Below are 27,119 nucleotides of genomic sequence, written 5' to 3'. Positions count from 1 at the left end.
GCCGCACCGTAATAAGGGGTGGATGGGGACAGTAAAGTTTACACGTAGGTGATCATTGAAAGACAGCCGTCTTGATCCGCAGACAAACAGCCTAACTAGAATGAGTCTATTCTCTAAGCCGTTGTGTTGAATACATAGAATGTCTCATGAGCCCCCCTGATACGTTCAACAAAAGTCACTCCCGTCTTAGACGAAAGAGACACCAATTCGTCTTCCTCCCACTGGCGCATCTTCATGGAAATATTGTTCTTCTCCAAGATAGTTTGATCCTCGTTATTCACGGCCTCCAGGTCAAACTTGACGTACTTGATGTTACCTTCTAAATCACCTCGATGATTCGATTCTCGGTACACGATATGAGGGAACATTGAGCTTTGAATCTCTGTGACACCCTGAGGCTGATGAAATGCGATGTCCTTTTTCTTGTGGAGGAGAGAGCCGTCATAAATTGAAACATAGGCTCGTCCAGTTCCCGGACGTAAAACCTTGGACACCTGATTGAGGAATGTTTCTGGCTGACCATATTCAGACAAATGACTGATGGATCCGATGGAGAATATCAGAAGATCAACCTTAAGATGCACCCTCTCACGCATCACGGCCTCCAGATCAAGAGCAGAGCCATTGATCCAACTGACATGCCCTTTCAGAGGCCCTGTAGTGATCCTTTTGGCCTTGTCCAGCATATGCTGCGCATTGTCAACCCCCAAGACTTCGGTGTTGGAAAAATCGGCGTTGACCTCGGTGGCGTTACGTTCAAGACCATGGAGAACACGTCCCGTACCTGTTCCGACATCCATGATGACAAAAGGATCATCAGGGGTAGACGGTCGCGAAGCTTTCAAATCCTGGTAGGTCTTCCAGTAGAAGGAGGCGTCATCGACGGATTGCGAGGTCGGCGCGACGATGTCGTAGTAGTCGACCAAATAGGGCGAACTATAGAGATCATTGGGTCGGTCTTCGGTCGAGACAGTCATCTTTGAGAGTATTGAATTGTATGAAGCAAAGCTGCAGAATTCGAGACAAGCAACAGAAATAATAAATAGGAAATAACAAAACCGCAGTCTAGGAAACCGAACACACACCCCGCGCAGTACAGAATGCTTCACGACTCTTCCGTATCCTCATCAAGAAATACGGAGTACTCCGCAAGCCCCTTCGCATTAGCTTCATGGCGAGTGCAATCTATCACACGAGGTAATTGCTTTTTTGTGGCTTGACGTAGCTTTTGTGATGATGCATGTTGAAGAGGCTGGCTGAAAAGGGGGCGATCAGCCAGAGTGGGGGGGGCATTGCATGAAAGTGTGATGAACCCCCCAACATTGAAAACCCAGCTGGCCACAACTCGACGCATGCACCTCAATTTGACAGCTCATCGACTGCATTTTGGGGTACATGGGCATCACCAAGGCACATTCGTTCATAACCAAAGTTAATTGAGCTCTGATAACTATTTTACGTTATAATTGGACACGGAGTACTCCGTATACTACCATTCGGGAAGAGGAAAGTCTCTACGTATATATCTCATGCTCCACATTGGCGCTCCACAACGCCTCCACTGTTATTCACTAGCTGAGTTACTTCGTACTGCGTGCTGTACGATAGTATATTTATGATTTCAGGAAAGAGAACCACAGCCCAGCCGCGATCACGGGAACGAACACAGCCAGCCACGGCTTGAGCATGCCGGTCAGCATTGCCGCATCGGCCTCTTCTGCACCCTGGTTGAACTCATTCGTGTTGTTGACCCTGGGATATGGCTTACCCGGCACAGGCACGCCGAGAAACGCGCATAGTGGTTCCCACCCATCACCGAGCCGGAGCTCCAGGAGCCGGTCTGGGTCAACCCCATTCCGCACCCGGTCATTATGTTGGAGAAAGCGATCCATGGTCTCAGGGCTGTGGTAATTGTTGTTGCAGATGACCTTGTAAGCCGTTTTGACCATGCGCATCTCGGGCCCAAGTCGCTTGCTGTCGAAATACTGGAGAACTTTCAATAGTGGCTTTTCCAGCCAGGGAATGATGGTGCCATGGATTGATTTGAACCAAGAATCGGCGGATCGTGTGGTGAGGATGATTTTCGCGTCGGGATACAGCTTGTGAAAGTCATCCCAGAACAGGCAAGCCGGAATATCCAACAGCGCATCGTACGGGCCTCGCAGTTTGTCAAAATCCTTCCGATCGTACGGACGATTTCCGCCGAAGAAGCGGCAGTTCATAGCCTCTGTCCATTGATTATACATGCGACTGGGATTGTCGATGGGCTCGCACATGTGCCATGGGGTATATCCTAGTTCCTTCAATGCCAGGTACAGAGCTGGAAAGTTCAGTCACAGTCTCAGGAAGGGAATCGTGGGCGACAAGCTTACATGCTGTGCCAGTGCGCGAAAGTCCCACGACCACCAGCCGTAAAGGGGTCTCAGGCTCATATGGTGGCTCTTTATCGATCAAGCGGCCCATAGTCACGATGTCAGAATCGAAGGGAGGGATTTGGGGAAAGAATGAGTTGGTAAAATCATAAATGAACATGAGAGTTATAAAACTTTTTGTGAAAGAGGAATAATTGGGGGGCATCGTCCATACGCATCAATAATTCCCTGTAGTAAACCACCGCAAAGACCCACCGATACGGCGACCAATCGATCGAAATTATTTCGCTGACGGTCTGCAGGAGGGCGAGCTGAGCTGCGGTCGGTGCTCAATATGGCGATCGATGGGGTCAATGTTTGCAGAAGATGACAGATACATCAGTTAGTACCTAGGTATGTGCAGTGTACTCCGTACCCAAGGTACCTGAGGCATGAGGCACTCAACAGGGTCGTCACATTTATAACCACGCCGTGTTGAAGTCAGTCCTGTTTGCTCTGAATACTCATTTGCCTCCACTCTACGTGAATTGGTACAGCAACAATGCAGCTTCTGGAATGGGTAGTGGCTCTCACTGGTCTGGTATGGCACACTCAAGGCTCTTCCACTCCTTCACTCGAGCAATCAACTAATTTCGTCCAGTGGATAATCTCTCATCTCTGCCTCGCCATATACAATGTGTTTTTCCATCCTCTACGCAATTACCCCGGACCGAAGCTGGACGCCGCGACCGGACTGGTTTATGTTTACCACATGGTGAGAGGAAACAGTTGTAAATACCTCGGAGGCCTCCATGAAAAGTACGGAGAAGTTGTTCGAGCTGGTCCCAACGAGATTTCATACATGACCGTGTCGGCCAACAAGACAATCTTCGGGAACAAAACTACCGAGAAAATGTCCTTTGAGAAAAACCCCGCCGTGTACATTCAGGGCGAAGGCACAGCACAGAATATTCTCTTTGCCAGCACTGGAGAACATCCGCGATTCAAGAAGCTCATGTCCCCAGCATTCTCCGAGCAGGCAATCAAAGAGCAGGAGCCGACGATTCAACAGTATACTAGTATGATGATTGACGCATTAAGAAACAACCGATCGGGAGAAGCATGCTATCCCGATGCAAATGGAATCGCAAACATCGGAGCTTGGTGCAATTTCCTCATTTTCGACATTCTGAGCTGCCTCTCCTTCGGCAAACCCATCGGCTGTCTCCAGATGGCCGATTACCACGAGTGGGCCAATGTGATCTTTGGTGCCATGAAGCATTCCCATTTCTTGCAGTGTGCCCATCGACTCAAGCCCTACCACCGGCTCCTCGAAAAATTGATTCCCGGAGATATCAGTGGCCCTTACGAGACGCACATGCAAAACGTGCGAAAAAACCTACGCGAACGCGAGACAATGGAAAACCTTGCCCGGGCAGACTTTGCCTCTTTTATCCCTAAAGGAATGTCCGAAGACGAATTGGTCGACAATGTGAACATTCTTGCTACCGCTGGTAGCGAAACGACGGCCACCACGCTCTCCTCGCTTTTCTACTATCTGACACATAACCCGGACAGTTACCAGAAACTGGTCGACGAAGTCCGATCGACTTTTTCGAGTGAGGAGGAAATTACTTTCAATGCCGTGGCTAGCCTGAAATACCTGAAGGCCGTCATCCAGGAAACTTTCCGAATTCACCCTTCAGTTCCGGTCGGGCTGCACCGTATTACCCCTAAAGCTGGCAGCTACATTGATGGAAAATGGGTACCTGGTGGGGTAAGTACCAGTCATGATCCCCCGATGCGGCACGCAGCTGATACATGCACAGACTTGGGTGTCAGTTGCCCTCCTCGCAGCTTACAGATCACCGAGGTACTGGAAGCAGCCGGAGGATTTCCTTCCAGAGCGGTGGCTGGAGGACCCAGAATTTGCCTCAGACAATCGCCAGATCTGGGCACCCTTCTCCATTGGCCCAAGAAAATGCATTGGAATCAAGTAAGTCCCCTGAGCTGGCTAGGCTGGGAATTATTTGCTGATCAAATTCCCACACAGCTTGGCGTATCTGAATATGCGGTTGATCGTAGCCCGACTGCTGTGGAACTTTGACTTCGATCCGCAGCCCGATAATGTCGATCCACACGAGCTGAAGGAATATGGGGTTTGGCAGGGTCAGGTTCCACTGAATCTGAAGATCCGCGATGCAAGGGCGTAAACGAGTGGGGTGTAGATAAGCCGTAACGAAAAACGAATTGATTTGGAGACTGTGTTTGGTATGCAGAAGAATGATGCATCACAGTATGGAGTAATCTAGACTTTCAAGCCAGCTTGGGCTGTTGTATGTATCGATTGTGCATGCGGAGCAGGTACCGTGCAGGATGCATTTGCTCGAGGGTGTAGAGTGTAGATCTCAATATGCAAAAATAACCTCCAGGGCTGAGGACTACGGGAGCTGAGGAGCTGAGTATCTCACCGTGGCGCTATTAATTTAACTTTTCTATACATCAATAATGATAATTGGAAAACCTGCATATGCACATCTACAAACTTAGCACATTTTTCAGGTCACTGGAGGCAAACGAAGTGCAAGCCATTAAAAAAAGCGCTGGAAGGTCCGAGAGCCGAGAGCCCAAAGAGTTCCATCAACAGAGAAATTCAGTCATAGAACGAAAATTATTCATACCTACATACCTACCAAATTTCAACATCAACAATGGATGTCAAGATCATCACCATTTTCGGTGCCACCGGGAACCAGGGAGGTTCGGTGGCACGGTCATTGCTGAAGAATCCAGCATTTCACGTCAGGGGAATCACTCGCAATCCCGAGTCAAATGCAAGCAAAGCTCTTATCTCCCAAGGTGCTGAAATGGTCCAGGCGAATGGTCTTAGTCCCGACGAGATGAAAGCGGCCTTTCGGGGGTCCTGGGGCGTCTTTCTGAACATCAACTCAGATGACAAGGTTCGTCTTCAGCTTGCGAGCCCTGATGAAATATACTAAATATATCTCTACCCAAGGCGTTCACCAACCCAGAGAACCCGACTGAGTTTGACATGGGTAAAATCATCGTGGATGCTGCGGCATCCGCGGGAGTGCAACATTTCGTGTTTAGCTCTGGTCCTCCATGCTCAGAGATGACCAATGGCAAGGTGTCTATGAAAGCTATGGACAGTGAGTTATGATTTATCCCTTCCTTTTTCCCTGCCAGACTTTTACTAATACTCTTCTAGTGAAGTACAAGACCGAGCAGTACCTCCGAAATCTCGGAGTTTTCAAGTCGGTGCTTCCACTTGGTCCAGGGTGGTTTTTGGAAAACTTCCTTAGCAAAGAAGTGGCGCCCGTTTTTGGAGGATTTCCCTATTTCCCAAATGACGCGGGACTTCTGGTTTTCTCTACTCCCTGTTGGGGTGGGAAGGAAGATGTGCCCTGGCTGAGTATCTCCGACGATTTTGGAGACATTGTGCAGGGTGCCTTGCTGGATCCAGAAACCTGGAATGGCCATTTCATACATGGACTCAGTGACGTCCGGAGCTTCAAAGAGCTTACCGGGGACTTCCAAGAAGTCACTTCGCGCAGGGCAACTTGGTCCCCTATCCAGCCTTCCTGGGAGGAATTCCAGACACATGGGATTCACGAACTGGAAGATGTGAAACTCATGTTTGGCTTTACGCAACTAACTGGCGGCAAATACTTCGGTACCACTACGGAATCTCACACCGCTAGTAAATTGAAGAAAGCAACAGCCGTGGCGTTGGGGTATCCGGAGGACAAACACGGTCTGGTGACCGTAAAGCAATGGTTCGCAACTCGATTCGGAAATGCCACTTTGTGCAAGGACAATGGAATCACTGAGTAAGATAGGGTACGGAGTACCAGAATCAATGCGGAGCCCTCGGCTTGGATAATTTACAATATTTCGTTGGATTTACGTTGCTTAGTTCTCTATATACCCTCCTGCGGTGCCTTATATCCAGTAACCGAAGGACCTTTACTACGGGGATACTTTCCGGGAAATGGGTTACAAGAAGTAGCCATATGCAGGAAAGAGTAATCAACACTAGAGAGAACTATAGAATTGTCGAGCTGCCTAGAAACTGTATACGCGATGATCAGCGCAATACGAAGGGATGGTCCCATAATACCTCAGCTCACAGCTCCACAGGGCGTAATAATACATATCAGTAGGCATATTGATCGAATTCAAATATCTAGAACAGAAGAGCTGAGGTGATATATGCACCCAGCAAAGTCAATTAACAGGCTTGCATGGCGCATGCAGGTGGAGAAGACCACATCCGTGAAATGTGATGGGAAATATAGTGCGAGGAGAAGCTGGGTGACCCGCACGGAAGTTTGTCCATACATTTACTGACGTATTAGTTGCCTTCATTTCTATCGGAGTACTCCGTACTGAGTACAGCAATGAACGTGTGGAGCTGCATCTATCAAGTCCCTCAAGTGGGTATAAATATATCGCGCATGAAGAACGACTGCTAGCATTTTCAGAGCCTCGCGCATCGATTCTACGCCAATAAGATGCAGTACCTATATAGTTTCAGATTGTGGGACTCAGACTCATCATTTTCCATTTTGGAGAACAATGGCTGGCTGAGCTGATAATGCAGGCTTTTCAGTTTACGTACTGCAGCTATTGACAAACTTTAGCTGATTCTACTGAGCTCAGCTGCTCCATGCAGTGTTGCCTCGGTTCTGATACAGAATATTAAGGAAATAAAACATATAGACATATAAAATTCAAGGATTTTGGCGCATCACGTCTTCAATTATCAAAGTCACACCATATTCTTAATCTTTTATACCAATGCCTTCCGAAGTTCTGTCGTATCCGGAAGAATACGACCTGGTAGTACACCAGGGCCGTGGACTTGGTCAGCTCTTCGAGACCAAAGCGAGGCAATCACTCGATTCTGTGGCGTTGATTGACGGCGGAATTACGCTCACCTACGAAGAATTACACCTCCAAGCTCTACAAATCTCCCAGAAACTGTTCAAAAACAACCTGCAGATTGAGGAGCCCGTCGGAATAATTTTGCAGCATGGCTGGGCAGATGTTGTGGCTCAGATGGCAATCATCTACGCTGGAGGAAGTTGTGCGCCGATGGACCCAGCATTACCAGACGTGCAAATCGAGGGTCGCCTAGACAAACTTGGAGCCCGCTACGTATTGGTTGACCGGGCGAACATGAGCCGAGAGATTCATTTTCAGCAAATCAATTTGGATGATTATCCAATTTGGACACCCGAAGATGCCTGGGAAGCAGAAAAAGAGCTCCCGGTCATCACCTCACTCGAACATCGAACACATTTGATTCACACATCGGGCACAACAAGCGAGCCAAAGGCGGTCCAGATTGCTGCTCGCTCAATCTTGCAGGTTGTATATCATGCACCATTTGAGCCTATCGATTCTTCGGATACTGTTGCTCATGTTAATAACACGAGTTTCGATGTGTCGCTGTTTGACATATGGGTGCCTCTCTTACGTGGAGCCCGGATTGCTGTCTTGAGCAAGGTCATCTTACTGGACCTTCCAGCAATGGCAGCGGCAATTAAGGAGAATGATATTACAATCATGGCCACGACAACCGCCCTCTTGAACCTCGCGGCTTCGACTTATCCGCGTGCATTTTCACAACTCAAGATATGTTTCATTGGAGGAGAAGCCGCGAACGTGGCTGCTATTGAGAAGATCATGCAGCAAGGTCCGCCGCAAAATCTGATCAATGCGTACGGCCCAACAGAATGTTGCATCTTTTGCCTCGCTCATAAAGTCACACCGGAGGACGTACAGCGCGGCAGTGTCAGTATTGGTAAGCCAATTGGCAGAACTATTGCTCGCATCTGTGATGAAACTGGAGCACCTGTTTCGGATGGAGAGGAAGGAGAACTATGGATTGGCGGAGCTGGCGTGTCTCCTGGATACGTTAATCGACCCGAAAAGAATGAGTCAGCTTTCGTCTACTTGCCGAACGAGAAGAAAGCCCAAAGATTCTATCGCACGGGAGACAGAGTCAAGAGGCGCCCTGATGGGCAGATCGATTATGTGGGACGACAGGATCATCAAGTCAAGGTCCGCGGGTATCGCATTGAGCTCGAAGCTGTTGAGACCGCAATGCTCCAAACTGGGCAGTTCTCCGAGGCCGTGGCATTGAAGGTAGAAGCAGGTGGTGATGCAGGCTCTATTCTTGTTGCATTTGCTGTGGCAACCTCAACTAAGCCCCGTGCAATGGTCAGTGCCATTGATTCACTGAAGAATATGCTTCCTGACTACATGGTCCCGCAAATTGAGTTAATATCGAAAATGCCCCTCAACAGTCACGCAAAGATTGACCGCAAATATCTTGTCAATTTGTACCGTGAGCGGTGGGCAAGTTCCAACACTCTTTCAGCCAAGCAAACCAACACTGGAAGTACCCAGCAGCAACTGGCAAGCCTTTGGGTAAATATACTTGGGCTCTCATATCTGCCGCAAGATCCCGATACTGATTTCTTCAAACTTGGGGCGACATCCCTCCAAGCATCGCTTCTCATCAGCCAAATCCGAAAGAACCTGGGAGCAGATGTCTCACTTCTCACGCTCTACGACCACTCCAACCTCGGCGATCTGGCAACAACTATTGAAAAGTCGCAAGATCGCATCGCCGAAACTGTTCGCCATGAGGAGAATACCTGGATCGAAGACACCCATGTCGCGGATGACCTTGCTCCTCCATCAGGACCTGCCATTGACTGGCGCCGGGATACGGAAGGTCGTGTGTTTTTCACAGGAGGCACTGGCTTTGTAGGTGCTTTCCTTCTGGCCGACCTCCTTCGCACTCGCGAGGTACATCAAGTGGGATGCTTGGTGCGTGCTGCAAATCCGACGATAGGTCTCGAGCGTATCAAACGAGCAATGGGAAAATACGGCCAGTGGGAGGAACGCTTCGTTGATAAATTGCTGGTCCTCTGTGGGACATTGGAAGATGTTTACCTCGGTCTCGGTTATGAGCGTTTCCACGAAATTGCGAGCTGGTCGAGTGTTATTTTCCACCTCGGCGCCCGTGTCAACTACACTCAGCCATACTCCCTTCATCGCCCTGCCAACGTCATTGGCACGAGAAATATTCTGCGACTTGCATGTGCGGGGGGTCGCACCAAAGCAGTCCACTATGTCTCCAGCATCTCCTGCTTTGGCCCAACCGGATTCGTGACGGGAACTAAAGTGATCAATGAGGATGAGCCCCTTCTCAAGCATGTTAAGGCACTTACCTATGACCACGGGTATGCCCAATCTCAATGGGTCGCCGAAACCCTGCTGAGGCGTGTGATGGACCGCAATTTCCCCATTGCCATCTACCGCCCCGGTTTTATCACTGGTCACAGTAAAACTGGAGCCTGCAATCCGGATGACTTTTTCAGTCGCCTGATTCATTCTTGTGCTGAAATGGGTTGTTACCCTCTACTCCCAAATCAAAGGAAGGAATTTGTTCCGGTTGACTATGTCAATGCCACGATTCTACACATCGCCTCGTCCACATCGTCTTCACTGGGTCACGCCTACCATATCGTTCCGCCTAGTCGCAATTCGTCGATCGACATGAATGAGACAATGGACCTCGTCGGATCTGCATCTGGATCTACCATCAAGGGGGTTCCGTATCAAGAGTGGATAGACATTCTAGCTGAGAAATCCCCCGCCAGACTGCAGCCGCTTCAGCCCATGCTCGCTGAAAAGGCGCACCAGGGGTTGACCAGGTGGGAGCTATATGAGAATATGCCTGTGTATGACACCACAAACACAGATCGTATGTTGGATACTTTAGAAGGCGGTCTTGAGTTTCCGGTCCTCGATCGAGGACTCATGGACAAGTATGTGTCATACCTCTCGATGCAGGTATAATAGATTATACTTATCACACTTCCCTCAAGCATCTATACCAGAAAATTCCATTATGCGTTTCGTGCTATAGCTCGTGTTCCCCGCTTGATTGGAAGCCGGCGGGCTGTGAATTTTGCATGAAGTGCTCGGTCCCAAATTTCTCAGTCATTGTAAATCCATCGAGGGATCCTTGGTGGTTAGTAGAGTCTTCGGTCAAGGAGTTCTGCGCCTTTCTTGAGGACTTCCTTGGACATGGTATTGTTAGACCGGGCCTGGGTATCCTTGATTGCAGGGAATGTATTGTAGCAATATCATCCACAAAGCCTTGAATCTTCTGAATCTCGTCCACTCTGTTTGGTTCCTCAGAAGTCGGTAGTAATTGGTATGTGTCACGGAGTCCGTTCGTGGTCGCCTCGTGAATTGGAGTAGTTCTAGGAGCGAGAGGCCGGTAGATCTTTACCCCAACCACATTTCACGGAGCGACGGGTGGTAACAGATGATGTCTAAGTATCGAAAACGCTCGGCAAAGCTCGAAATTCTGACGTGTCGCCTAAAAGAGAGAGAAAGCGAGGAGAGCTACTGCTATTTCCAGGTGCAATCAATCACCCATAGATGCCTGATAGATCAGAAATATACGGCCTACGAACCTGCCTCTTCACTTTGCGCATGCAAAAAATGATACACGCAGGGTATCTTATCCAAAAAGATATCTCACGATACTCCGATAGGGGGAATCGAACCCCCGGCTGCCGTGTGAGAGACGGCGATGTTAGCCACTACACCATATCGGATATTTACTACCAAGTTTATAATTATAGACACTGAAAGCGGTGGACTAATTTTCACTCTTTTATCACATCATCACCTTCCCTCTTCATGATTTATACTTCTTCTTTCCACGCATCTATAACCCTTTAACTATGAGACATTTTTGCTATTCATTCGGATCACCGAGCTCCTGCACCCCCTTTATCCCTCGATATAACTTATCGGCTATTCTACGATCGTGCGAATATATTCTGCCTTGCCCGCCTTATCTAGCCGCGCAAACCAAACTTTGTGCCAGATGCACCCATAGCGGTCTTTAAATATAGACAGAGAATCTCGACGACAGGTGGAAATTAGATACAACCTAGAACGGCGACTAATTATTTCAAAGCAGCATACACAGCCCTCTCGAATTCAGCCAGAAGCTCGACAGCTGTCTGATCGCCCGTTGGGAGGAGTTGGGACAAATACACTCCAGCGACACCCTTTTCAATGTCCATCCACTATTAAGATGTTAGTGATCTATGTATAGGGGTGGAAACCCATAGGGATAAGCAGTTAGTTGGAACAATACTGACCCAGTAGCAATTGGGCATTCCAGACCACGACAGAGAATACTGACTGCGGCGACCAGGCACCTCGACAGTGTTGATCAAACCACTAATCCCATAGTCGACGGGAACATTGGTAGGGACAGCGTTGTAAATCGCATTACGAGCTGCCAGACCGTGGTCTTCTGGGTTATCCAGATTTTTTGGGTTCTCGAGGTGTGGCTTAAACATCAGTTTCAGAGTCTCGGGCCGTAGCAACTTTCCCTGCATGACACCAAGGTATATTTTCAGGAGCTCGGGAACATTCGTGTAGATGCCACCGCCTCCAATATCATCACTAACTGGATCAGGCCACCAGAAGTCTCTGGCTTCTTTTAGTCCGTCGTTATGTCGTTCCCACAGCTTTACTTTTCGTGCGCGGAGGTCTGGTCTCTCATTCAGATGAAAAGTGACGTCCCGAGCTCCCACAGGTTCAAACATGTGCTGTCTCATGTACTCTCCCAGTTTGAGGCCCGTCACATGCTCGACCTGATGACTCCCTTATCAGCACAGTTCAGCCATCCACTCTGCCGGGATGGTTACTCACCATCAGCCCAGCCCACTCCAGCCCAGGGCCATACAGCCATTGTTCTCCAGGTTCAAATACAAGGAACGGTTGGAAAGATTCCCTCTAAAAGGCTTAATTAATTGCGTCCAGTTCCGCCAGCGTATGAACGTACGATAGTCTGAAGTACTAGAGGTCGGTCGCCTTGTAACTCCTGGTAGCGGATAGACAAGGGATGCATGAATGTATAGGCAAGTCCGCCTGAATGAGTCATGAGAAGTCTTGGGAAACGGGTTACTTAGCATTCGGGAAGCAACCTGAGTAAAACGATCAAGGTAACGTACCGAAGAGTAAGGGGCCCGTTTTGCTGGGCGAAACTGGGGCTCATTTTTCTCATCGAACCCAGTCAATATCTGGGGATCTTTCCACTCTGGCAAAATGCTGGATATATCTGCGTCTAGGTCCAGAAGACCCCTTTCGACACATTGCATAACAGCGATGCTCGTGATGAATTTGGTTGTGGATGCAATCCAGTGAACATCATCGGCTCTGGAGGACTCCACCGAGTCACCATTGAAACACTTCGCATAGTGGAAGGACCCTAAAAGCTATCAGCGATGGTATCCATTTACGGATTTCGCATAGGAAATTACCATCACAACTCACAGCGCCAAGTGTGACGCGTGGCAAGGGTTGTCCTTTCTGATTGAGGTAGGTTTCAACAACGTGGTCAATAGATTGCATTGTAAGAGCAGATGGTTTTCCTCGGAGCGTTATATTGGGTAGGTGACGAGTTCGGTGTTGACGGGCAATGCTGCTGTTTTTATAAGGGTGGATCACATATAAGACCCAGATTTTTTCCCTTCCAACCCTGAGCCCAATGTCGCTGATTGCCAGTATCCACTTGGTTGGGTTAATACATCAACCTGCTGTTCTGAAGAACGCAGAAATTGCGCGGAAAGACCAGTTATCGAAAGCCAGTCCATATCCACTGGTCTGTTTCCCCTTGCGGAGATACGCTGCTTCTACAGCAAAGACATAATCCCGAAATTTTCTCAGCGCCGGATTCTACTGGAGACGCACGCCAATCATCGGAACGGGAGTGTCGACAGATTGTACTGAGCAGTCGCAGAAGGTAGGTATGCTGACAAACTGAGACGGTGACTACCTAGGTAGGTACCTAGGTACCTAGGTATATCGGGCTCTGATAATGCATGTTCGGCGTTTGTTCACGTCATTGACTGGTCGATTGATCACATGATAGAGCCAGTTCCAGATGATAAACTTTACTTTATTGTATATTGTATGTGATATTTATCAACTGTCGGCATGATTTACCCAAAATGGCTGGTATATAAGAATATCACTAACTAGTAAAAGGAAGTGGCCAGCGCGCCACATTTTCTACCTAGGTACTTTGGAGATTACTACTCAAAGAATAATAATAGATGGAAAATGATTTTGTTTATTGTGAGGACGATTTGTGAGAAACAAGTGTTCCAAGGTTTGTCCTATGTACATCCAGGGCTATGTGAAAACGGACGCAGCGGATCGACTCTCCAAGGAAGCTGCGCCGGGCAAGACCCATCTATTCCGGCCACTGCTAAGATTCATGCTTAATAGGGGCAGGAGTGGGAGCCACATAAATTACCCCCATCGTTGCTGACATATTCGGGGATTGACACAGCCCCAAGTGGGGTCATCATAATGACAAATGCATCATACTGACAAATGCACAATTCTTTTTTTTTTATCAGCCCATGGTTTAGGCTTGATGTTATCGCAGAAACGGTATAAATAGCAAGCGGTACACAGCATCATCGACCACCTAGAGAGTGCAATACAGACAGTCCTGTAATCCGCTTTCATTTACTTCCAACGATGACGCATCCAGGCAACCAGAAAGTACCTGGATCGACTCGGATCACTGACCATTTTTCAGAACGGTGGGTTGTATCTGTTTGGTTGGCTGGCTTCTGCGCTCTGTTCCTAGCCGCTACTTCCTGGGGATTTACGTTTTGACAATTCACAGGGCATTGCAGGATCACGGCTCGGGATGGAGTGCCCTCTGGGACACAAAGGATAACGTCCTCTGGGACCGGGGAAAGCCTTCGCCAGCGCTGATTGATCTTATCGAACAACGAAAGGATCTATTCCAGCCTCTGACGGCTAATGGCCGCCGTAAGAAAGCACTTATACCGGTATGTCTTCTGGATATATAAGACCCTATTATAGATTTAATTGGCCTTCCTTGGTTTACTAATATTCGTTGTACCGTGAAGGGATGCGGGCAAGGTTACGATGTTGTCATGTTAGCATTGCATGGCTTCGACGTTTATGGTTTGGATATATCTGCGACCGGAATATCAGCAGCCCAGGGTTACGCGTGTAATGAACTGCAAAAACCGCAGGAATATAATTTCGGAGAACAGAAAAGCGGTTCGACAGCTCCAGGCAGTATCAGCTTCATAAAAGGTGATTTTTTCAAGTCGGATTGGGAACAACCAGCTCTGGAAGGCGGAGAAGTTCAGTTTGATATAATTTATGATTATACGGTCAGTAGCTGACAGTCGCATCTTGGCGTGTTTATGAGATAAACTAAACCTAATTTTGCACAGTTCCTCTGTGCCCTGCACCCCGATATGCGCCAGCAATGGTCCAAGCGTATGTGGGAGCTTCTGCGGTGTGATGGCTACCTAATTTGTCTTGAATTTCCGTTATACAAGGATCCAATGCTTCCTGGTCCCCCTTGGGGCTTGCAGGGGGTGCACTGGGACCTTCTAGCGCGGGGTGGTGACGGTGTCGCCAATATTCATATAGCACCCGAAATCGCGCATGAGGACCGGCTTATGGGTCAGTTCAAAAGGTTGCTGTATGCAAAGCCAGCTCGGACATATGAGAGTGGGAAAGGGACAGATATGCTTAGCATTTATGCTCGGAAGTAGCCCTACTACAGGTGATTGTAGTCATGCGATAACGACAAAGTCGAACTTGGATTACAATATCATATTCGTTTTATAATTCGAAAGGCAACAATTCCCTATATACTGGATGTATAGTATGCTAGGGGACCATGTAAGTATCAACAGCCGTAGCAATTGCCTCAGTAATTGTTCTATGAACATTGCATTATCCTGATTTAGCCGCAGCCAGACCCAAGTTTGGCAATCAATTATTTATCGCCTATAATAAAGCCGCTAGGCTTATGGACATACAGCAAGATCCGGACAATTATACGCTAAACCTAGTTGGACATAGGGCGCTAATCCTTATGACATCTATAAAACCGCCTATACGGAATCACCAGGATTATCCCCCAGAACACCACGCACAACCGTGGTCTTTCCGCTGTCCCCCTAGATTACACCATATCGGAGGGGATTGCTCTCTTAACTTTATTCTGACCCCTTCAGCTCAGTGCTCTTGTTCCTGTGCGTTCCTGTGTGTGGTTGGTTCTATATAATCCCTTCTATAGCCCCTTCAAATTGTGGCTGTTTTTCGCCCGCCCACATTTCCTTTGTTGAGAGCAATATTGTATACTAGTGGTACAATCGCACCATAGGAGCTTTAACACCCTTCTATCGAAGAGAGGGCTGATTTTTTTGAACGTAGGTTACGGTTGAAGATATATTGGTGGTGTAGGAGAGGCTTGGCTACCATCGATACCTTCTTGGCGTGAATCGGAGAAAAAAAAAGTACCCGGATTAGCGTCATTCGAGTGGCTCACTACGGCAGCCGGAATGGGCCAATGCCAACAATGCTAGACCCACACCATGTGGTAGCTTGGCACGATGTCGATGGAAGTTATCACCACATACGATCCACAGGGAGCAAAAGAGAGGGCCAGAACAAGGATGGAAATTAGTGGATAGTTTAGAGCTATTAAGAGAGGACGAAGCAGGATGCCTAGAGAAGTGATAGCTACCATTTGATCACATGACCATCCACGTTATGACTTATATATAGTTGTGTTCACTTGTTTCCACTCTTTCTTATTACTGACGGCTTTTTCAATTCGAAAGCAGAGAGCGCTGGTTTCCGAAGCCGCTCGAGTTGGGAAAGGTGGCGCTCAATTTCAAATTTATCCTGAGACCTCAGCGAACAATCAATCCTAACTAACCCTTACTCCGTTCACTTTTGACCAAAATTACAAACTCCCTGGTATTACTAGGTTGGGCAGAACAGGAGTATTCGATCGGAACATTGAAGGAAGAACCTCAATAGAAGATATTGGGGTTAGATAAATGCTGGTGATGAGCAACTAATGCCATCTAACACCAAACCTTTCGTTTCGGATACACGCAGTAATCAACAGCAAAAGTAGCCAAAGTTTGCTTGGCTACTGCCCGCTTGGGAAATTAAATCTATCTGGGAATTGAGGTTGGGAATCTCCATTTTATATCGGCAAATTAAAGGCGAACTGAAGTCAAGAGTCGGAATATATATATCCACGTGATGTCGTTTCCTCTTCGATGGCCGTTCGGGAGATCATTTATCCTGCTTTTTCATCACGTCGCGCACTGCAGTTATTCCTATTACACTATCCACCAAATCCTAACCCGACCTAGATCGTTTTTTTGTTGAGCATATCCTCGGTATCTGTGCATGTCTATTGGCCTTCAACCCGAAGCAAATCTTGACATGCGACATCGACCTTGTTGGACCCAACTAATTCCAAGCCGCCCCGCGGTTTAAGCAATGCCATATCTTTGTGATTGATCAGATTGTCAATCGTTTAATTCAAATTGAACTTCTCCCGATGTCCACAAACCACTTGAATAATACAAGTGCACATAAAGGTACCTAGGTGACACCAGCTATTTTTCAGGCATAAGCTTACCTGGATAAGACTGCCCAAGCTGCACGAGGAGGCGCATAATTTGCGACCGAACTTTACCAGAATGCAGAAAATGCATTTCTCGAGGGCTGCGATGCCCCGGCTATGGAATCGTTCTGAAATGGGGTAACGGTGTCGCCAGTAGGGGCAAATTGACAGGAAGAATGCTACCAGTTCGGGAATCCGCCGATGTGAATTCCAACATTCCTGAAGATCGTCGGAATGATTCCACGAATCAAATTCCAGCCCTTGAGGAGAACTCCGCATCAATTGATCGTGGATTAGGGCTGAATATCAACCCTGCGACGTTAGAATTGATGCAGCATTTTCAACAAAACATTGCAAGGAAGCTTGCTTGGGTAGACGGCCCAACGAATCCATGGCGACAAGTTATTATTCCTCTCGCTTGGATGTCACCAACAGTCCTTTGTGCTGTGCTGTCTCTGTCATCCGAAGACCTTGCATTCAAATATGCACACGGTCACCCTCGACAGAACGATCTACAAAGCATCTCACTTCGATTTCGAAATAACGCCTTAGCCTTACTGGCAAGGCAGATCAGCTCGCTGAGAGAGCGGGAGACACCACAAATTGAAAATCTCGACCCGAACGAGATCAGCTATACTCTCGCCTCAATGCTCCTACTATACAACGTCGAACTTCTTAACGCAGAGCCTATCAAGTGGCGAATGCACTTACACGCAGCTCGAGTTATCGTCCAATGGAGAGAACAGGCTTCTTCTTGCGCGTCACTCAACGAAATCGACACATTCCTTTTCTACGAACATTACTACGCTAGTGTCTTTGCGGGACTCACAACATTTGATCCAGCGGATGAGTTCACAGGGGAACAGTTTGAGAACTCCAACGATATCACCATCTTCAGTGACTTTGTGCGTGTCATTCATCGAGTGACACGAATTGAACGAGTTGCATATGATCAAGGGTCTTCTGTAGACCCAACCCAGATAGAGAACATTATTGGCGAAGTGGATGCAGCAAGGCAGAGGATGGCACAATTAGGCCAAAAAATGCATCTACAGGGGTGCCATGCCCAAGACTTCCAGCATCTCGTTTACATCTTTTACCACGCAAGCCTGATATACAGCTATCAGGTATTGAAAAACGACTCATCGGGTGATTCCAATATTCGAGCTTCCCGAGACTCGATCTTAGATCATTTGTACTCTCTCTCAAACAGGGAAACATTCGCCCATGATCTTGTCTGGCCTCTGTTCATCCTGGGGACTGAGTGCAGAGGACTTCCGATAATGCAAGAGATGGTATCTCGGGAAATGGAAGCTGTCATGGAAGTTAGCGGCGTACTCGATCGACGCAAGGTTTTGTTCTTCCTCCAGCATTACTGGTCACTCGATCTGGATCGCAGTGTCACATGGTTTTATTTTTTGAGGGAGATGATGCCTGGTAAAATGATGTTGATTTTGTAGAAAGAATCAGACCTACATCCTACGATCAGCATGAAATCCCATTCCAACTCGATTCCTGGCCAATCATTCTTATCTAGTCGTACAACGTTTACTGCTCTTAAAAAAGTCCAAAAAATCCTCTGACCCGGGATCGAACCAGGGACCTCAAGATAACAAGTTCCATGAGAACACGTCAATTACAGTCTTGCGCTCTTCCAGCTGAGCTATCAGAGGAATTGATGTGATCTAGCTAACGATTAGAGGCTCATCAACTAATTGCCGGAAGTTGAGCAATTGTGAATTTCTTATCAGTGTAATCGGAACTGTTAGGAATTGGCATGTGAAACCGGAGATTTTCGTTGAACTATTTTAGTTGTTTTCCTGTTCATTTGATCCCAGTTTATTTTTTCAAAGACGTACAGGCTTACATATGGGAAATAATTAGCTACTTCAACTTCGAACACCGCAGTGCCAATGGAGTACTCGGGACTCGCTATTTTCCCCATCCCGGCATCCATTCGGCGTCGATTGCCCCGCCTATATTCGTCCCGGGCCGTTCCCAAAACCCGCCGAATCAACCGGGGATCAGCGCCGCGGACTGGCATCTTCGTCCGAACCTCATCTGCTATGTCACAGCCAATTCTCGGCGTCAGTAACACCCGAGCTCCAAAGACCTTCCACTGCCAGCGATGACTTGGACTCGTTTGACTCTGGTTCCGTGGGATCAGATAGTCTTCGGGAGGATATATCCCCGGCGAAATACGAGACCGAGTCTGGGCTGCGGTGGAATCGAGTCGTACCTGGTGAGTCCTGAGCCCTAAGTCCTCTTGTTGTTATAAAATATCTCTCGCACACCTTCCACTGACTTTGTGAAGCGTTCAATCTTCTCCGCAATGCGGGATATGAAGCCCAGCAGTCGCACCCTGATGCCCGTCTGGCTCGGTCTCTATATGTCAACGCTTTGGTCTACCTTCTCGATGCTTTGCCTTCCGATCTAACTACGGAGGAAACTTCCATGCTTCAACGCCATATGCCAGAACCGGTCAAAGTTGGGTTGACGACGTATCCCCAACCGCATGGGTATATGGATGGCACGAATCGTAACATAACCCCCCAGCCAAGATCATATCTGCATAAAGTTCTGGCCTCGACGATTGTGCAGCTATTCATCCTATTGCGGTTCCTTCTGCCGTATGTAAGGGTGTTATTGCGCCAATTATACGAGTATGAACGGACCCATCGCATTACTGAGCGCATCGTGACTACGACAATGGAGGCAGCTGATGGGTTGGGGAAAGGCACTGTTAATATTGGAGCTGCTGTTTACAAGTTCAATGAAGGGCGAGTTGGCGCTGCTCTCGCAAATTTCGCAGCTTGGTGGATGGAAGGTATAGCTGGAGGGATATATGAGGGGGTTGGTGAGGGGATGGTACATTTGGGTCTCTTGGGCAAAGAAGCGGATTTAGATAGACTACCTTTGCAGTCAATGAGCATGTAGATAGATCATAGACGTGGTTTAGATTAGATTATGTCCTAACGAGAGCGAGACTTCATATTTATGAAGGTTGGACCACCGAGATAGATATCCAAGGCAAAAAGCTGTACTACTCAATCTTCGGTCGCAAAATCGAGAGCTGCATGGGATAGAAGTCGTGTTGTATCGACAACCTCGACGCCGCAGTTTTGTTCCGTAAGAACAAGTGGCAGCTCGGTACAACCAAGGATGATAGCATCACAACGTGTGGCAAGCTCCTTAGCAATGCGAACCAACTCGCTTGTCGTAGTTTCCAGAAATATCCCATCAATCAACTCCTGTACAATAGCATTCATGACGATTGCCTGGTCAGTGTCGGACACATAGACAGCAGCCATGTCCCTCTTTTGTAGCGGGCCATTGTAGAGACCGTTTTTGACCGTCCAGGTTGTGCCTAGGACTCCAACGTTCTTGTAACCCTGTCTTTTGCAGTGATTTGCAGCTACATCGAGGATACTGAGAACAGGGATGTTTGACTGGGCCACAATGTCATTGAAGGCGACGTGCGGAGTATTGGCACTGATGATGGCAAACTCGGCGCCTGCTTTGGCGGTGCGGTTGATCGAGTCGGCTAGAAATGCTGCCAGGGACTGGTTGTCGCCGGACTTGAGTGCTTGTTCCAGATCTCCGTAGATAGGGGTATGGGTGACGATTTGAGGGTAAGCAATGCCCCGCCGCGCTGCTTCTCGTCCGATTTCTTGGTGGGCAATGACCCCGCCTTCAATGGTTGGGATGCAGATTCCGATGGTCTTCATATTGACGTTTTAAATGGGTTGGAATGGATTAGGAGGTGGGAGAAGTCGAAAAGCGTACGGGGTTTAGCCTACTTTATATATTAATGAACACTGTTCGTATGTACTGAATGCGTGAAATACACTCGGATCTTTTCAGAAGTATACATGTATCCAGCAAAAAAAAAAAGCAATAGAACAGTGCCCATTGGTTCACATTTTATTGGCTAGTCATCTTGAATTTAATAAAGGCTGTCAAACTCTTGACCCATACGTATAATATTAGAACTCCCAAGCCGTTGAATGTCTGAGGTCAGATGTAGATCGGCGATAAGCAATCGATAAGGTCGTCAACCCCCGGAGCTTCCCAACCTCCCAGGTTTCCTCTGCTAAAGTAAACATGTCGACCTCCAAGCTGCCCTGCATACCTTCACTTCGAAAGCAGCAGCTCCACTTGGAATTGTGAGCCTATTTACCCCATGCAGACCAGTCTGCATACTGACTTTCACACAGCGCGAGCTTAAGACGTGCAGCACCGCCAGGGGTTTATGTGAGCCTCGCGCCCGGGGACCCGACACTCTGGAATGGAGTGATTTTTGTTCGCTCAGGTGAATCCAAACTTATTATTTACTGTGCCACGCGTCGACTGACTCCCGTTTGTAGGCCCCTATGCTTCAGCCGTCCTCCGATTCCAACTCCGGTTCCCGGACACCTATCCCGACCTTCCTCCTCTAGTCACCTTTGCGACGGACTTGTTCCACCCATTGATCGTACCCCTCACTACATATACTTTTAGCACTGGCTCAGCAAGTGACAATCCCGTTAGCGCGACGGACGACGAACGATTACCGCCTGGTGGATTCAGTCTGCGCCATGGATTCCCTCATTGGTTTGGTAGGGCAAAGCGGAGCGGACTAGCATCGGGAAATACGTCACGAAATGTAAGCGGTAATAGTGCAGGTGCTGCGTCGACAGGACATGCGAGCTCTGCCGACCCCGTTACAGATGGTGATGAATCGAATGCGTCAAACCCTCCAGACACTTCAGCGGCTCGTGAGGACGGCGGCGTAGAAGCGCCACGTTTGGCACAAGCACCTGCTATGGATCAATTTGCGGAACGAAGGAATGTCGTCCCAGTGTCGGAGATATTGGGTTACATTCGGTCGACGTTTGATGACGAATTGGTTTTGGATTCGCTGCCGGTTGAGGTCGCAGGGAATCCTGGAGCATGGCATGCATGGCAGGCACATCGTCGAGGAGGGCCCCGAGGACAACTGAAACGAGGAAGCCCACAGGCTCGCCTTCCGGGGGATTGGCACTGGGATGGAATTTGGGTTAGGAGGGTGAAAGATGAGATTGAAAACTCTCATTCTGAGCCGATGCTGTTTGGAGGTGCTGCTCGTGGGGGCGTGGATGAAATGGTATATGACCCTTGATTCCCCAGTGACGAGTTGTACTAACCAATTTTTTAGATTCGGTTTTCGCGGCTGGATGATACAACCTTGAACTCAGTCAAGGAAAAGATGGCTGCGATGGCAGGGAACGGGATATAAGTGCTATTATGATACCCAAATACTAGGTACTTAGGTACTTTACCCTTTGAATGTTCCGACTTGATGAAGAATTCCAGGGATGGTCCGTTCACGAGCCATGGAACTGGCATCGCCATTGCCGTCTTAGTCGTCGGCCTGGGAAGCGGCAGGAGCAAATGGCTTCGATGTTGTTTACTTCTTTCTCCTCTTCACATCAATTATATCCGAACAAAATGACCTATAAGATATCCTATGATATCAAAAGCTCAGCTTTAATTATTGCATTGATCCTTGTTCCTATTGTTGTTCTCGTCTTCGTTGTTGTCATCGCTCTTGCGTGTTCCAATTACTGGAGCATTCATTCCCTCAAAGAATCGTTCCTGTCGTGCCTATCGTGCTTCTGTCTCAGGAAGCAGCAGAGACGCAAGAAGATCCCATCGGACTCAGAAACTTGTCCCGTCACGTCCCAATCGACTTCAGCTGGTGCGACAGAGGCTTCAGATACTCGGATCGAGTTTAATCGCCCTGTCACCAACAGAGAGCATATTTAGATCTCGCGACACCATGGAGAACACACCAACTACGCCGATCACTGTGGTCAAACGCCGGACACCATGCATCACACACATACACAGAGCCAACTCGACATCTAGCTCTCTTTCGAGTATGTCATACCCACAGATCCCTTCTCGCCGCTCGTCCCTTTCTACGAGCGTGGATTACGATTCAAGCGAGCTTGCGACATCAACCAGAACCCCGTCTCTCAGTGATAGTCTTTACAATATCGATGTTGTTAAAATTCGCCAGGATCATGCTGCAGCTTCTCGGGGAATCCGCAAGACTGGCCTTGACGCGAATGCAGACCCATTTATCGACCAGGTAATTTCTGCCATGATTTCAAGAGCCTGTTCATACTGACCTTTTTCTTCAGACACCGTGCCGCCGTGTTGATCGTCGAAGAGGAGTCATGACTGAGAGTGGGTATCAACTAGCGCCACAACTGCTTGTTCGCTGGAGCTCCGGGTCTTATGGCTCTGTAGAGCCATGTGTCTCTTCGAAGTCAGCCTCGGCTTCTGGTGCAGTGGAACCTCCAGCAAATTCGATTTCAAAAGACAAACCCAGATTGGATAGTGCCCGATCTTTATCAAACATGCTGCGCCCAGGGTCATCCGGATTACTTTGTCCGCTGGAGCTTCCTGTCGCATTTGCCACCATGAGATCCTACGCAGGTTGGCCGTGCATGGGCACAGATTCGATGTCTGTATGGACGTCAGTAAATGTAACTGCTGATGTTGAGCCTATTTCCCTGCCTGAGGTCTCGAGTCTTGCGCCCCTTGACATTATTATACTTCTGGACAACTTGTGAGTTCCATAGCCTTACTCGTAAATGGAAATAGGTTTCGCTGACAATAAAACAGGGAGCAGTTTTCTGTTAGCCTTTTGACACCAATGGTTCTGGCATCTTCTATTCTTGCTTCCAACTTGGTCGCTGAAAGTGACAGAACAGCCATAGCATGTGTTGACGGAAGTTCTAGAAATGGGTTCAAGCTATTGCTCCCGTTGGGGTTCCACTCATTCGAGACGTTGAGAACTTCTCTGAATGAATTTTCCCTCCGCCGGTTGAAGAAGAAAACGAGAAGATCCCCCGACGTGGGTAATTCTATTCGACAAGCATCTCGACTCTTTCACCCCTCTCCCCGAGCAGCATTTTGCCATCTGGTATTTATTTCTGCGTGCGCCCCAGAAAATCTGTCTATATCTGGGGTGGACAAGGCTATTGGTATTCATACAATCTCCCCTCAGCTTCGTTTCCCTCTTGGCACAGAAAACCATCCACTTGGCTGGCACATTTTCTATGATGCCGATGCAGACGATCCACGATCCTGCGAAGTCCATTTCATGCGAAGGGTCTCCAAAGTCGTTCGGCAGCTCCGTACCGGTCTCAGCCCTGGGGCCCTATCGGACTTGAACCTGTTTGTTGAGCAAGGTCACGGATGCCGGTTTGAGTCGGCAATAGAAGACTGCCATCTGGCGCGTTTACGACCAGGAGAGACATGGACGTTCAAAGTGAAAATCGGTGTGCCGATCGAGTTTTATCAGGAAACTCACTTGATTGAGCACCCCGGGCTCGAAGACTTGATCCGGCAGATCAACAGTGTTATAAAGGCATATTCTTCTGAGCCGGCTGCCCAACATGTTCTAAGCGCCCGCCTGGAGCATCAGCACTCTTTGCTACCGAGACCGCATACTATTTGCCTGGAAACCCACTGCACCATCTCGCGCACCCCCGGTGTGCCGCCCCGTCTTTCTAATGATCAGCGCCAGGTCTCAGCCTTAATGTCGTATGAACTCGATGATGATGCTATCAGTATCAGTTTGGGATCTGCAAGCGAAATCAGTTGATCAACAGTTTGCATTTGTTGTTTTGGGTCATCACGCTATTATTACGGGCCTTACGGTTTATTTGCTCTTGACTTGACTTATTCTTTATATTTGTACCTGTATAGGAAGGCTCTCTCTTACTCTTGCTTACTCTTGAAGTAAAGTTTCAATCGGATGCAACTCGCTATTTGACTCATGAATTGAAAATATTCCTTGTGTCGCAGACCAGTAGTAACACTGGGTATTGCACAGACCAGAAGCAGGTATAACCAAAAAGGTCGCAATTGACATAGACGTACAGTATCAGATGCGAGGATAGACATTGCCCGCCATGCGCCATGTCTCTTTAATCAAATCCGCACATTTCTCTCCAATGCCATAAGCCGGCATCTGGGTGTGTCCTCCATGCAACGTAGGCATGACACTGCAATCAGCAACTCGCAAGCCTGAAACACCCCTGACCTGCAATTTCTCATCGAGAACAGCCATGGGATTATCCTTCTTGCCCATAGCACAAGTACCCGCCGCATGGTAACCTATTAACAAACACGTCAGTAAATCAAAAGCCCAACCGCATCGAATACCCCCCAACTCACAAGTAGTCGCATGCTGCTTCACATACGGAACCCATTCCTCCCTCGATTTATAAGTATGATGATTCAAATTCGGCGGCCAAGACCCCTTAACAATATCCTTAGTCCCAGCACCCTGCATAACAACCTCATTCCCAAACCGACAAGCCTCGCTAAGAACCAACAGATCAAGTGGATCATCCAGATAATTACAATCAACAACCGGGTTCACTGACGCATCCGCCGATTCAAGAATCACCGAGCCACGAGACTTCGGCGCAAATAGCTCTGCAATCATGGAGAACGCGTGCTGGTTATTAATCGGGAATTGGTCGTATTGCTTCGGACCACCGTAGCACTCTGTGGTGAAGAACTCGATGTTCGGTTGCTGTGACGTGAGGCCCATGGGATCACGGCCTGGTTTGCGTGGGGCGTTCTTCCACAGAGGCTCGTCTTTTAGTCGGTCGTCGAGGCGCGCGAAGGCGAAGCTGCCGAAGGGGAAGGTGGATAGGAAGCCGGTTTTGTTCTCTTTCCATTGTGCGTAGGTTCGGTCGAAGTTGTCGCCGTGGTAGACGTGGTGGTCGGTTGTTAGGCCTTGCCTTTCGGTTTCGTAGAACATAAATACGATCTGGGGAGTGGAGGGTTAGGTGGTTCATGTTGGTATTTATTAGTGGTTGGGTAGGAATTACTGACGAGGTGGTCCATTAGGTTCTTGCCCACGCCTGGTAGATTGACCAAAGATGGAATATTATGTTGTTCGAGCCCTGCCTTGGGCCCGATGCCAGATCGAAGGAGGATTGCCGGGCTGCAGTAGGCGCCTGCGGAGATGATGATCTCCTTTCGAGCGTAGTAGGTCTTGGAGCCGCCATCTGAAGTCTGCGTGACTACGCCGGAAGCGCGAGTCTCGTTTGCCTGCTTGTTGAATATGATTTTGTCGACAGTGGTATCAGTCTTGATGGTGATGTTCCCACGGTGGTTCTTGTTGGCGACGAAGTCTGCGCTTGTTGTCCGCAGGCCCTGGTACACTGTGCGAGGTACATGGCCACATCCTTGTGCAACATCGCCAGTGCTGAACATGTCATGATGCAAGGGCATGCCTTGCGAGACATAAGAATCCATCAAAAGCTGGGAAATTGGCGCTAGATCATGCGGCTCCGTGTGAAGCGGACCGGAGTATCCGTGACTCTCTTTGTCGGCCTGGAACCACGCCTTTGGGTGAAATGTTTCCGACTAGTCATGCTGTTAGCACATATCCATATTCGGCATTTATCGCCCTTGGGCGTGAAGTATTGCGACCTACCTTTCGCATATACTTGAAGAACTCCTCCCCACTCCACCCGTCTAGTCCCCAGTCATCATAGTCCTGCTTGTTACCACGAATGCAAAGCGTGCCATTGCACCCACTGGATCCTCCAAGGAATCGGCCACGGCTCAGCTTCACTTGGCGATTGTCAACTCCCGCCATTGGAGGAGTGACGAAGTTCCAATCGGTCTCGGCATCGAAGTTGTTTGACCACCTAATCTGTCAGTGACGAGGATTGCATCAACTAGGCTTTTGTAACTCACCCGCCGGTCATATGAACATTCTCCAGGTCCTTACTGTGCTGTCCAGCCTCCAACAGCAAGACTTTGACCTCGGGGTTTTCAGCTAGACGACCAGCAACCACACAGCCAGAGGTCCCTCCACTAACTCATGGTTAGCAAGATTATAAGCAACTCTCTGCGTAGGTATGTTACCCGCAGACAATATAATCGTAAGTACTATCAGTTCCAGAAGTCATAGTGTAGATTCCAGATCACAATTGCATAAAGATGGCAAACGAAGATCATCAAGGAAGGGCATAAGATTCAAGCTCAGCCTTTTAGACCGCACTTTTGCAATGACCGAGCCTGGGCGGAGGGGATTCCGACATATCTTCATGTTGAGGGGTAACCTTGGGCAATCTTAACTCTTTCTGTACACAATTAGAAACATATTTGTCCATCCACATACATTAGGGGGACGATCCGTT

The 27,119-nt window shown here is 48.4% G+C and overlaps 14 protein-coding genes across 14 annotated transcripts; 9 read left to right on the top strand and 5 right to left on the bottom strand.

Moving 5' to 3' along the window:
• Positions 1–113: 113 nt before the first annotated feature.
• Positions 114–977, bottom strand: N7489_005562 (class I SAM-dependent methyltransferase; the record flags this gene model as incomplete). The annotated part of the gene is made up of 1 exon (XM_056711314.1): positions 114–977. One exon carries the CDS (start codon positions 975–977, stop codon positions 114–116), a length of 864 nt encoding a protein of 287 aa, XP_056569735.1.
• A 636-nt stretch (positions 978–1,613) lies between these two features.
• Positions 1,614–2,463, bottom strand: N7489_005561 (sulfotransferase family protein; the record flags this gene model as incomplete). The annotated part of the gene is made up of 2 exons (XM_056711313.1): positions 1,614–2,320; positions 2,373–2,463. The coding sequence occupies 2 exons, from the start codon at positions 2,461–2,463 to the stop codon at positions 1,614–1,616; spliced, it is 798 nt and encodes a 265-aa protein (XP_056569734.1).
• Positions 2,464–2,913: 450 nt separating this feature from the next.
• On the top strand, positions 2,914–4,564 carry N7489_005560 (cytochrome P450; the record flags this gene model as incomplete). The annotated part of the gene is made up of 4 exons (XM_056711312.1): positions 2,914–2,952; positions 3,013–4,128; positions 4,181–4,347; positions 4,405–4,564. The coding sequence occupies 4 exons, from the start codon at positions 2,914–2,916 to the stop codon at positions 4,562–4,564; spliced, it is 1,482 nt and encodes a 493-aa protein (XP_056569733.1).
• A 498-nt stretch (positions 4,565–5,062) lies between these two features.
• On the top strand, positions 5,063–6,206 carry N7489_005559 (NmrA/HSCARG family protein; the record flags this gene model as incomplete). The annotated part of the gene is made up of 3 exons (XM_056711311.1): positions 5,063–5,311; positions 5,368–5,521; positions 5,581–6,206. The coding sequence occupies 3 exons, from the start codon at positions 5,063–5,065 to the stop codon at positions 6,204–6,206; spliced, it is 1,029 nt and encodes a 342-aa protein (XP_056569732.1).
• A 966-nt stretch (positions 6,207–7,172) lies between these two features.
• Positions 7,173–10,250, top strand: N7489_005558 (non-ribosomal peptide synthetase; the record flags this gene model as incomplete). Its single annotated transcript, XM_056711310.1, has 1 exon — positions 7,173–10,250. One exon carries the CDS (start codon positions 7,173–7,175, stop codon positions 10,248–10,250), a length of 3,078 nt encoding a protein of 1,025 aa, XP_056569731.1.
• A 1,127-nt stretch (positions 10,251–11,377) lies between these two features.
• Positions 11,378–12,836, bottom strand: N7489_005557 (serine hydrolase domain-containing protein; the record flags this gene model as incomplete). The annotated part of the gene is made up of 6 exons (XM_056711309.1): positions 11,378–11,500; positions 11,576–12,076; positions 12,135–12,218; positions 12,268–12,389; positions 12,433–12,693; positions 12,746–12,836. 6 exons carry the CDS (start codon positions 12,834–12,836, stop codon positions 11,378–11,380), a joined length of 1,182 nt encoding a protein of 393 aa, XP_056569730.1.
• Positions 12,837–13,973: 1,137 nt separating this feature from the next.
• On the top strand, positions 13,974–15,037 carry N7489_005556 (thiol methyltransferase; the record flags this gene model as incomplete). Its single annotated transcript, XM_056711308.1, has 4 exons — positions 13,974–14,038; positions 14,125–14,293; positions 14,375–14,647; positions 14,711–15,037. 4 exons carry the CDS (start codon positions 13,974–13,976, stop codon positions 15,035–15,037), a joined length of 834 nt encoding a protein of 277 aa, XP_056569729.1.
• Positions 15,038–17,093: 2,056 nt separating this feature from the next.
• Positions 17,094–18,377, top strand: N7489_005555 (uncharacterized protein; the record flags this gene model as incomplete). The annotated part of the gene is made up of 1 exon (XM_056711307.1): positions 17,094–18,377. The coding sequence occupies one exon, from the start codon at positions 17,094–17,096 to the stop codon at positions 18,375–18,377; it is 1,284 nt and encodes a 427-aa protein (XP_056569728.1).
• Positions 18,378–18,830: 453 nt separating this feature from the next.
• On the top strand, positions 18,831–19,854 carry N7489_005554 (uncharacterized protein; the record flags this gene model as incomplete). The annotated part of the gene is made up of 3 exons (XM_056711306.1): positions 18,831–19,008; positions 19,085–19,159; positions 19,232–19,854. 3 exons carry the CDS (start codon positions 18,831–18,833, stop codon positions 19,852–19,854), a joined length of 876 nt encoding a protein of 291 aa, XP_056569727.1.
• A 110-nt stretch (positions 19,855–19,964) lies between these two features.
• On the bottom strand, positions 19,965–20,645 carry N7489_005553 (aspartate/glutamate racemase family protein; the record flags this gene model as incomplete). Its single annotated transcript, XM_056711305.1, has 1 exon — positions 19,965–20,645. The coding sequence occupies one exon, from the start codon at positions 20,643–20,645 to the stop codon at positions 19,965–19,967; it is 681 nt and encodes a 226-aa protein (XP_056569726.1).
• A 376-nt stretch (positions 20,646–21,021) lies between these two features.
• Positions 21,022–22,174, top strand: N7489_005552 (putative ubiquitin-conjugating enzyme; the record flags this gene model as incomplete). Its single annotated transcript, XM_056711304.1, has 4 exons — positions 21,022–21,083; positions 21,135–21,229; positions 21,285–22,042; positions 22,094–22,174. 4 exons carry the CDS (start codon positions 21,022–21,024, stop codon positions 22,172–22,174), a joined length of 996 nt encoding a protein of 331 aa, XP_056569725.1.
• A 212-nt stretch (positions 22,175–22,386) lies between these two features.
• On the top strand, positions 22,387–22,704 carry N7489_005551 (uncharacterized protein; the record flags this gene model as incomplete). Its single annotated transcript, XM_056711303.1, has 1 exon — positions 22,387–22,704. One exon carries the CDS (start codon positions 22,387–22,389, stop codon positions 22,702–22,704), a length of 318 nt encoding a protein of 105 aa, XP_056569724.1.
• Positions 22,705–22,717: 13 nt separating this feature from the next.
• N7489_005550 (uncharacterized protein) lies at positions 22,718–24,556 on the top strand (the record flags this gene model as incomplete). Its single annotated transcript, XM_056711302.1, has 3 exons — positions 22,718–23,032; positions 23,085–23,515; positions 23,572–24,556. 3 exons carry the CDS (start codon positions 22,718–22,720, stop codon positions 24,554–24,556), a joined length of 1,731 nt encoding a protein of 576 aa, XP_056569723.1.
• Positions 24,557–24,838: 282 nt separating this feature from the next.
• On the bottom strand, positions 24,839–26,888 carry N7489_005549 (GMC family oxidoreductase; the record flags this gene model as incomplete). Its single annotated transcript, XM_056711301.1, has 6 exons — positions 24,839–25,071; positions 25,132–25,735; positions 25,801–26,337; positions 26,408–26,624; positions 26,674–26,793; positions 26,845–26,888. The coding sequence occupies 6 exons, from the start codon at positions 26,886–26,888 to the stop codon at positions 24,839–24,841; spliced, it is 1,755 nt and encodes a 584-aa protein (XP_056569722.1).
• Between the last annotated feature and the right edge of the window lie 231 nt (positions 26,889–27,119).

This window comes from Penicillium chrysogenum (genome assembly GCF_028827035.1).
Source record: "Penicillium chrysogenum strain IBT 35668 chromosome Unknown utg000002l_segment0_segment0, whole genome shotgun sequence".
Lineage (NCBI taxonomy): Eukaryota > Fungi > Ascomycota > Eurotiomycetes > Eurotiales > Aspergillaceae > Penicillium > Penicillium chrysogenum.
Note: the sequence above shows the minus strand (reverse complement) of the source record. Positions and strands in the feature narration are given on the sequence as shown.